The following is a 10,286-nucleotide window of genomic DNA, read 5'->3' on the forward strand; positions in this document are numbered from 1 at the left end:
GTTTGAAAATAACTTTTTCAACTCAGTCGATAAACTGTTCTTACAGACATAGATTTTAACTACCTCAATCACGAACGTAGAATCTAAATCAATAACATATAACAATTATGCAGTACATTTCATATAAAGTATTATTATCTATTAATTTAAGAAGCTATTGGAAAAAGTAAAATACATTTTACTTTACTTTTTTTAGCTACCGGCGCTTTTTATGTAACATACATCTGACACTGGACCACATTTACAGGCCAGGGATGATAGTTCTCTCATTTTTTAAATAAACTGATATATAAATTTTAATATTTTTTGATATTTAATTTAAAAATAAGAAAAATTTATTTGAAACAATTATTTCTTGACATAATTGTTAAGAATATACTACGGAAAATATTCTTCACTAGAAGCAAAAGTTCCAATGAAGAGAGTCAAGATTTAACAAATGAATACATGTAAGCTCGAAAATTTTTTTCTTTCTAGTAATTTGACTTTCGTTTTGCCATTAGTCAATTTATTAAGATTTACTTGAAAATCTTTACATAAAATTGCATTACTAGTGTACTTTGAAGATGCCAATATTGTTCTTAAAGCTTTATTGTAATGTTGTTGTGTAATATGAATATTTGATTTCTTGAACACTTTTAGAGTTAAATTAAATTGGACTTCATAATGTAAAAGATTATAGCCATATATATGGTGAGTTTCTATAGAATATAATTCATTGTAAATAGATACGTTTATGTTACTTAATTGTCATTGGCTCTATAATAAAACAAGAATTCGTTCAAGTAAGACACTGTTTAGATTTAAACTCAAGTTAGGTTAGTCATATATATAGTGTAACTAACACAACAATCTCGTAAGCAAATTAAACCGGGAGACTTAAATTTGTGTCCATACATTGTTGACAACTTACGTCATTATACCATTTGAAAGTTTAATGTATTCGATGATCTAAATCGTTTTATATTTTAAACAAACAAAATTACACGAAGGATGTCAGACATTTCTGTATAATCGTCGATTATTTTCAATGAAAATGTTAACGTGTGAGGTTATGATGTTAATTTAAATAATACTATTCTATTTTCTACATTGATATACAATTATTTGTAAAAGAAACTTGCGATTTGGTTCTGACATTCAGTAGGAAGGAATGGTTTCCACTCGAGGACCAAAATTCAAATTCTGTGATGGTGAAAAAGTTCTATGTTATGAACCTGATCCTACAAAAGCAAAAGTACTATATGACTCAAAGGTATGTCGTGAGAACAGAAAAATTAATTAAATAATGTGATCGTCCCTAATAAAATTGAATTATTTTCTCATTAACTCCTGTTAGTCATACATTGTGCAGACATTCTAGCGTATGAAAATTATGACATTAGTATATCAGAGCTGACCACAACATTCTGTTAAATTTGATTATAATAGGGCTTTTAAAGTATATATGTATACATATTTTCATAAATTTTTAATGCGAAACAATATTAAATGATATGTAATATGATATTTGGTATTATGAAACTGTTCTTTAGGTACTTGATGTTATAGTTAACAAAGATCAAAAAGGAAGAAAAGCTGTCGAATACTTGATACACTTCCAGGTAAATAACGAATAATTAATTATAATAATTGACAACCAATTCTTATTTTTATTTTAAGAAATATTCGTATAATAATAGGGATGGAATTCTTCATGGGATCGTTGTGTAACAGAGGAATATGTATTAAAAGATACAGAAGAAAATCGTCAACTCCAACGAGATTTAGCACAAAAAGCACAATTACAATTGTATGTATTCAATAAAGATTTACATAAATTATATGAAAAAGAATTTTTAATAAAATATTATTTAAGAAGGACAGAGTTTACAGTTCAATCATATATATATTCAATTGCAAATAGGGGAGCTTATTTGTATCGTCGAGAACGTAAAAAAAGAAGTCACAAACTGTCTGAACGATTAAATGAAAATGAAAATCAAGAGCCACGACGACGAGCAAGGAGCGGTGGCAGTCGAGCAACATCTGCGACAACTGGGTCATCGGAAGATGGCAGTTCAGGACAACATGCAGATTATGACACTGAGGTCTTAATATTTTTTTATGCATAGGAGCCATACATAAGTAATAGCCAATAGCCATACATATAAATGATTTTTATTAATGAAGGAAGTTATTACTGAAGAGGATACAGAAAGTAGTTCTGATTATGTTGGCGAAACAAGCGATGATGAAGATAGTGGTGGTGGTAGTCAATCTGGTGCCAGTGTAAAGCCAGGAATTGATCTTGATATAGGTACCATGTTAAGAAGAATCCTGGATCAAGATTATGAACTAATAACTAACAAGAATAAGGTATTCTCTTTAATAAAAATATATAAAATTATAATTGTGTAAACACAATCTAAAATTTCAAAGCAATAAGAAGAATGTGTTTTAGCTAGCTGTTTTACCTGCACAGCCTACTGTTGCAAGTATTTTAGAATCATGGGTACATCACTTTACAACAACGCAACTGACTAACATTCCAGAAAAACCTCAAAGAAACAAAACAAATAATACAATAGAAAAAACAATTAATGAAATAAACATATGCAGAGAAGTTGCGGATGGATTACGTATATACTTCGACTTTACATTACATGACCTCCTTCTGTATCGACAAGAACGAGAACAATATTGTAACTTAAAATCTTTCTTGTATACGGAACAGTCAACACTTGTAAAAGAAGAACCAGTTGAGTAAGTTTGCTACTTCCACTTTTTATTAATAAAAATGGATATATAACTTTTATACAACTTATTTAAAATTCTCTTTGTTTTATATTATCAAAATATTTCCATTTTATGTGAAATTAATAGCAAACTACTAATTGGTACATTATATATTTCTTATTGTAACATTAAATTTAATGCAAAATTATTATGCTTTTAAGAAATTCTGAAGTATTAGTTAAAGAAGAATACGAAGATACTGAATATGCTCATTTACCACCATTTCAAGAACATGATCAAGATGTAGACAATGCATCAAAGACATTAACAAATTCTAAACGAAGGCTAAGGTCATGTAGAGTGAGTTCTATTGATGAAAATAGACAACTAAGATCATATGAAGAAATTAAACAAGATACAGGAAACTTATCAAGGTAAATAGGAATTTTAACCCTTCTGCCCTGAGCGCTTGTAGCTCCGCATAAACCACAGTGAAAGGGTTAAATGATCAACATTATTTTTTATGTCAGTATGTAGTTACAGAATTGATGGTTTCTTTTTTTTGTAGTATTGCAAGTACAAGTTCTCGTTGTTCTAGCCCACGTGGTGTAACACTAAGAATACCGGTTGTTACATCTGCTCGAGTCAGCGCCTTGCTTCAACAATCAAATAAGTGGAGATTAATGCCTGAATCTTCCAAGTCTGAAGGTCTTCCAAGTCCTTCTACCTACTATGGTGCCATTCACTTAACTCGATTATTTGGTATGTACAAATTTTGTTATCAAACATTTTAAAGTAATTTTTCTACATAAATTAAGGTAACTAATTACTGTATTTTTTACATTTTTAGTTAAACTACCAGATTTACTCCAATCAGCAGACATACCAAATAAAAAATTAAAAGTTCTTTTAAAATATTTGGATATGTTTCTCAGGTAATCTTTCTTGACATATATTTCAAGTGTTCTTTATTTTTTATAATTGACAATGATATTCTTAATGTTGTAGTTATCTAGAGATGCATAGAGAGTGGTTTGGAGAACAGTTTTATATGCAGGTGGAAAATCAACTAATTTCTCAAACAAATAATTCTTAACATAGTAGTGATAATATACATACTTAGTTTGTATTCAATTACAGATATGATTGTATATACATTAAGTGAATACTATGTGTGATGTACAGCAAGAATGTATGTTTGCAAAGTCAGTGTAAGTGATAAATTCTTTTTTATATTACTTGTCAAATAGTTCTTTATATACCTTCCATAATAAACCTCTTCCTATAAATCAATGTTGTCCAAACTATAATTAAGATTACATAGTTGCTTTTATAATGTAAAAGTCAGTATAAAATAAATTTTTTGATAAAAGTGCAAATGAAACCTTGAAATAGAAATAACATACAAATATTAAATATGTTATGAAAAATTACATTTATAATTCCATTTTTTAAATAAAGACTTTTAATAAAATGTAATGTGTTGAACTAATTTTTTCAGTTATTTATATAACAATACTGTACAATTTAAATTTGAAAATATTTCAAATGTTTACAATATGAAATACCTACTAAATATTAAGTGAGAAACTATTTAATACTAAATAATCTTTTTTAAAAACTTACACATTCATGTACTACGACTTCCATATTAATTTATATTTTTTAAATTGTGTCTATGTATTTATTCTCACTAGATAACTAATACCATTTCACTGCTATTGCTTTGTAAATAGATTATCAATCAAAAAATTGACTACTATTATTATTTATTAAATATGTATCATTATATTCTGAGAATAAATTCTGATACATGTATTCTATATTGTACATCTTAAATGACATCCACAAAATCCACAAATATATTAGAATAAAATCATTATTAATGATCATAAATATTAATGTTAAAGAGAGAGGGGGAGAGAGAGAGAGAGAGAGATCTAGTGAGTTTATTTATAAAGTTCAAATAACACCATCTATATAGCATTTCAGCAACGCGACACTATACCATACTATATATAGAAATGTATACGATGTGAAAGAGTAGCGGAACTTGGTGATTTTCCCCTTACACGGCACGAATCTATGTCAGTAGTATACTTGCGTTAGCAGCGGTATTACTGATAGGTATCAGCTGTTCTAGTAAATAAAAAACTACGCTTCGATATGGACATCATCGAAAATGTCACGGAAATTCAGGAAAATAACGAGGAAGATAAAAGCGATTGTCTGTTGGAAACATACGAGGAAAATGAAAAGTGGTGTTATATGCCGGATTCTATTCTTCTAAATATCTTTCAGTATTTGACACCAAGGGAATTGACAATCGCTGGAGAAGTATGCAGGTCATGGCATAGAGTATCTTGCGACGAATTCCTTTGGAAAGATTTGTTTTATCAAACATATAAAATAGATCCGGATGTCGGCATTATGCCAGGTTAACTTTATTGTCAAGTAACAAGGAACAAAGATAATGTATTTGATTGGCGCATATGAAATGTCGTTTTTTCTATCAAATATCATAGACATGAACTTATCCAAATGGTTTTTAAGTGATTTTTTTCACTTTTCCCAATATACCAATTTTCTGTACTACTAGCTTTATTACCCCAAATTGATACAAGTCAAGAACTCTGATGATAAAAAGTTCTTCAAATATTGTTCCTTACAATTTTCTTTGGTCTTCCATTTGGTTCAATATCGAATAATATATTATTAGCTTTGTACTGTACAAACTAATCATTAACACAGAATTCATTTTTTTTTATAATTGTCATTGCATTAGTATCCAATTTGAATTTATAAACAAAAGTCATTTGAACATTTTGATTATTCAAGATGAGAAATTAAAAAATATCAAATAATAAACTGACATATTTCTTCAAAAACTAATGTACATGTGTGGCAACAAACTTCTTTCTTTTTAATAACAGGTATAATAATGGATAATCAAATAATTTTGAATTTCAGAAAATCGACATTTTATAGACACCAATTTAATATATAATTAGCAATCATTATTGATATTAAAATTCATCTCTACATTCCTTATACGTTACACTTGGCAGTATAATTTAGAAGTCATTATATTTCGTAGGGAAAACATCTTGGTTAGAAGAATTTAAACGTTTAACATATCATATACCGCTTTTAGAAACAGAGGTACTTAAAGGACATTCTCATCAAGTATTACACGTTAGTTTTTCACACAATGGGAAAATGTTTGCCACATGTTCAAAAGATGGATATATTTTTGTGAGTCACTTTTATTTACTACTCTATAATTTTGTAACTTTCATTATACATAATTATATTTAAACACATAAAACTAGTTCTATAATTCATTCTAGGTTTGGGAAAGCCAATATCCTGTTAAAATAAAATATCATTATGATATGAAAACGTTTAGTTGGGAATATACACAATTTTCTCAGTTTAATTGTTCTGATACTTTATTACTTGTTTCCGGTGTACATTTTGGAACTCCTCTTAGTACTTCAGGCGAAATAGCAGTATTTAGATTAGCACGTAAGAGAATAAATAAATCATATAATATTTCAAAATTATTGAAAAAAGATACATTACAGATTTCATTTGTTGCAGCCGACTTCGATCTCCAGTGTAGAGTAGTAAATAAACCCTATGACATATTTGGTACATGGTATAGTGAACATTACCTTTTAAGTGGAAACCTGTGTTGGTTGGCACAATTAGTTACCACGAGTCTACTTTGGCTTAATAAAGCAAATCAAGAATCATCTAGTGAACATATACCCATTATGACACAACTTTTTAGGTATCATATATTATTGATAGTTTTCTGTATTATATTAATAATTTTTTAACCATGAATGTTTTATATACTTCAGATTTTATAATGGTAATGCTTCATCGATTCGGGCAATTATGGTGGCTAATTGTTTAACACCTGAACAAAGTGAATCTGAAGAACAAGAAAGTCAACCTTCATCCTCTAATATCAAGAAAAGGAAAGGTAATCCACCAAGTCATAAAGACATTTCATCTACATCTTCCAATGACACTACTCAGGAAGAAGAACCAGTTGTTCTTCGGCATGCATCATCTAGATTACAGTAAGCACTTCTTTTCTTAACTGAACAAGACACATAACCAATGTTGTAAGAATTGATACACATTAACTACATTATATGCAAATAGATGCAGTACATTAGAAGGTATATTCATGAATTGGAAGAAACTTGGTGATGGTTTTGAATACGCCAATCCCATTCAATACAATCAAGAATACAGGCAAGTAGAAATGGAAAAGAATGTTCAAGAAAATGATAAAGAAAGTGAAAATTCTCAGTGGGATGAGGAGAACGAGTCTGAAGGTAAAGGAAACTTTCTGTAATGTAAGTAATTTACACTTTTCCTTATACATAAGTTTCATTATATTTTGTGCATAGAATCATCAAATACAGAAGAAGGCGATACTGATGAATTAGCAAACAACTGTGAAAAGTATCTTATTTTCACAACTGGATCTAAAACTTATACACCACATCAAGTGGGTTTTAAGAGAATAAAAAATTTGAAATTTCCAACGAGATTAGATCCAGGACCATCATTGCGTGAAAGATTAGCACAAAGAGAAAGGGAACGAGAAAGACAAAATTCCTATACTAATTATTTGGATTATGAATCTGTAGCTGATAAATTTGATAAATTAGACCATGTAATTGATTTACAGGGACACATTATAGGAATGGGACTTTCTCCAGATCATAGGTCAGTTATCTACATTGTGAATATAAAACCTTTATATTTATTTTTTCCTATAGACATTATATGTATATTTTCAGATACCTATATGTAAACACAAGGCCATGGCTACAAGGTTATGTTATTACAAGTCCATTGCAACCTCCACCAATAGCTCAAGAGATTGACATACACGTAATTGATTTAGTAACACTAAAAGAAGTTGGCACTATGTTAAGAGCTCATAAGGCTTACACACCAAATAATGAATGTTTTTTCATCTTTCTTGATGTATGTGATGAATATGTGGCAAGGTAATTTAATTGTTGTAATCCATTATATTTTTTTACTTTTTTTTTTAGAATTTGTTTTATTTTAGTAAAGGAAGAATTTCAATTATTTAATTGAAAATTAAATTCTAGATAATTAAAATTTTATTCGAATGTTTACTTATTGTGTTAATTATGTTATTAGTGGTGCTGAGGATAAACATGGCTATCTGTGGGACAGGCATTATGGAGTTTGTTTAGCCAAGTTCCCTCACTCTGATGTTGTTAATTCGGTTGCTTTTAATCCACGTGATCCTGAAATGTTAGTTACAACTAGCGATGATTATACCGTTAAAGTTTGGCGTAGCAGAGCTATGGTACATGCATTAGGTTTGAATGAAGATTCTTATCCTAAGGGTATGGAAGTACGAAATAGGCGCAAGTATCGTAAAACCGGTTGTAATATTGACTGACTAAAGACTATTAAATTTCCAATCTAAAGTCTCGAAAGGTATATTAAACATTTATACCTATATTTTGTACTTAAATTTGTAATATATTAGTATTTCTATGAAATCATATAAAGTTATAAATTCTATTTTCAATGAAATTAGAATAAAGAATGAGTGTGTTTACATATTTACAAATTCTGATCTATAAATGTTTACATATTCAATGTTTTAATAACTATAACATTTTTAAAATAGCACATTTTTCGTTATAGGGCACAACATTAAATTTTTAATGATTCAGAAAAAGATTTATTCTTTTATGTAACATTGTTTATTACAATTAAAATACTTATAGTTTGTTTAATAATTTAATAAGCGCATACAAAAACTGTTAAATTTTATGAGGTTGATTCTTTTTTGTGTGAGTTTATCCTTTTCCATCCTGGTATCATAGTTCGTATGTACTTAAAGATTAGAACTTGTAAAGATAAGTTGTATATTTTTAAACATTTATAAGGCATAAAAGTGAGAATTTTTTAAACATTTTTATGGCATAATTGACAACATTTTTCCTTTATGTAATTCTTTTGACTGATATTTGTAAATTAATCTAGAATAAGTTTTGATGGTACTTACAGAGGTATTTGTAATATATATTAAATTGGGAAATATTAATCTTAAATTTTGTATGATATTAAAATTTACATAAACAGAATATAAAATTAAAATATGTTTAAAATTTTGGCACAATAATTTCAGACATTTATTTCTACGAAGAAAAGAACAAGAAACTCTTATCGATACATATGGTGTATCATCAGAACTGTACAAATAACTATTCTAATTATAATTAGATATATTCAAATTAAGGAACTATGCTTTAAATTAGAATTATATTAGTGTTTTAATATCCACTATATATGTAACATAATAATATTCAAAATAAAGATACTTTATTCATAAGGAAATACATGTAGGCAAATTTCATTGTAGTGAAATGAAAAAATAATAATATGCAATTTCTTGTTACCAATATTTGACATATATACCTGTCAAAACAATATCTAGAAGAAGGAATACATGTAGAGGTACTAAATAAATAATATGTAAGAAAAAATATTTGCAAAGATCATTGAAATTTACATTAAACGTTATGAATATTTTTTGAAACCTATTTAAATTCATTAACAACCTTTTTAAATATATACATGATGCAAAATATTTTGAATATCTTTCGTACTTTCGAATTAGCTAAGATATAATATGCATGCTCTGTATCATAGGAACTATGAGTGCTTCTACTAATCATACCAAAAAGATGTATGTACATATACATTTAAAAATATTTAATAAACACTAATTTTAGTGTTAATATATTTATAATTATAATAATTTATATATATATATATATATATATATATATATAAATCATTTCAACTGAATATACTATACAAACATTAGATAATGTAACAACAATTGATTTTATAAATAATAAAAGTCTATATTTTTCTTCTCTTGCTTTTTAATGATAATGATATGTCCTACCAATATTTTTTCATTGAGAATATAAATACTGCAAATCTGACTGGTAGTACTTATTTAAAGATGCCAATGTCAATAGTATTGATGTTAATAATATAGTTGTATTAAAAATTGTAATATTTCCATTGATATTTTGAATTTCCTGAAAAATAAAATTTAATGACATATTTATTATTACATTACACATCTCATGCAAAGAACATAGTATCAATATAAGTTACATACCTATTCTCCATTTTCTTCTAAATAACATTGCTACAAGAAACATACAAGTAATGCTGTTTTCATTTGAAAAAAGTATCTATAATAGTGTGTACCTATGTAGATGCTTTTACTATTGATTCTGTAAAAAGATGTAGACACAAACATTTTAAATATGATTTTTTACATTATTTAAATACACACACATTCTTCCAAAATAATGATTTTACTGAATAAAATTACCAGAACTAGGAGGAATCCCTTCTTCCTTAGAAGTTTCTGCATTGTGCGGCATAATTCTTTTATGAGCATCTTTATGTCCATAGCAATGTTCACATTCATCATCACTATCTTCAGAACTACTTTCACCAAAAGTCCG

General features: G+C 27.7%; 2 protein-coding genes across 8 annotated transcripts; both read left to right on the forward strand.

The window, feature by feature from the left end:
* Positions 1-384: 384 nt before the first annotated feature.
* On the forward strand, positions 385-3,928 carry Msl-3 (male-specific lethal 3). Of its 5 annotated transcripts, XM_076316015.1 has the most exons (12): positions 385-449; positions 643-693; positions 1,145-1,255; positions 1,536-1,604; positions 1,683-1,792; positions 1,907-2,090; positions 2,173-2,358; positions 2,444-2,745; positions 2,940-3,152; positions 3,287-3,480; positions 3,569-3,653; positions 3,727-3,928. In XM_076316015.1, the coding sequence occupies exons 3-12, from the start codon at positions 1,154-1,156 to the stop codon at positions 3,812-3,814; spliced, it is 1,533 nt and encodes a 510-aa protein (XP_076172130.1). In that variant the 5' UTR covers positions 385-449; positions 643-693; positions 1,145-1,153; the 3' UTR covers positions 3,815-3,928. The 5 variants fall into 5 exon arrangements, with proteins under 5 accessions (XP_076172130.1, XP_076172129.1, XP_076172131.1 ...); XM_076316014.1 differs by lacking the exons at positions 385-449; positions 643-693 and adding an exon at positions 868-1,046; XM_076316016.1 differs by lacking the exons at positions 385-449; positions 643-693 and adding an exon at positions 868-1,046 and having other exon boundaries at positions 1,148-1,255.
* An 889-nt stretch (positions 3,929-4,817) lies between these two features.
* Fbw5 (F-box and WD repeat domain containing 5) lies at positions 4,818-9,140 on the forward strand. Of its 3 annotated transcripts, XM_076315802.1 has the most exons (10): positions 4,820-5,155; positions 5,816-5,973; positions 6,069-6,246; positions 6,322-6,514; positions 6,588-6,812; positions 6,898-7,073; positions 7,149-7,470; positions 7,545-7,757; positions 7,918-8,223; positions 8,924-9,140. In XM_076315802.1, the coding sequence occupies exons 1-9, from the start codon at positions 4,885-4,887 to the stop codon at positions 8,183-8,185; spliced, it is 2,004 nt and encodes a 667-aa protein (XP_076171917.1). In that variant the 5' UTR covers positions 4,820-4,884; the 3' UTR covers positions 8,186-8,223; positions 8,924-9,140. The 3 variants fall into 3 exon arrangements, with proteins under 3 accessions (XP_076171918.1, XP_076171917.1, XP_076171916.1); XM_076315803.1 differs by lacking the exon at positions 8,924-9,140 and having other exon boundaries at positions 4,818-5,155; positions 5,873-5,973; positions 7,918-8,618; XM_076315801.1 differs by lacking the exon at positions 8,924-9,140 and having other exon boundaries at positions 7,918-8,615.
* The last annotated feature ends 1,146 nt before the right edge of the window (positions 9,141-10,286 follow it).

Source organism: Ptiloglossa arizonensis, chromosome 7, assembly GCF_051014685.1.
Source record: "Ptiloglossa arizonensis isolate GNS036 chromosome 7, iyPtiAriz1_principal, whole genome shotgun sequence".
NCBI classification, from domain to species: Eukaryota; Metazoa; Arthropoda; class Insecta; order Hymenoptera; family Colletidae; genus Ptiloglossa; species Ptiloglossa arizonensis.

What these genes read in the sequence shown, in the direction of transcription:
- Msl-3 (XM_076316015.1), top strand. Translation starts at nt 1,154, where the DNA reads ATGGTTTCCACTCGAGGACCAAAATTCAAATTCTGTGATGGTGAAAAA. An exon ending in AAGTACTATATGACTCAAAG is followed by an intron (nt 1,256 to 1,535) that starts GTATGTCGTGAG and finishes ACTGTTCTTTAG; the next exon opens with GTACTTGATGTTATAGTTAA. An exon ending in ATGCAGATTATGACACTGAG is followed by an intron (nt 2,091 to 2,172) that starts GTCTTAATATTT and finishes TTATTAATGAAG; the next exon opens with GAAGTTATTACTGAAGAGGA.
- Fbw5 (XM_076315802.1), top strand. Translation starts at nt 4,885, where the DNA reads ATGGACATCATCGAAAATGTCACGGAAATTCAGGAAAATAACGAGGAA. An exon ending in ATTATGACACAACTTTTTAG is followed by an intron (nt 6,515 to 6,587) that starts GTATCATATATT and finishes TATATACTTCAG; the next exon opens with ATTTTATAATGGTAATGCTT. An exon ending in CATGCATCATCTAGATTACA is followed by an intron (nt 6,813 to 6,897) that starts GTAAGCACTTCT and finishes ATATGCAAATAG; the next exon opens with ATGCAGTACATTAGAAGGTA.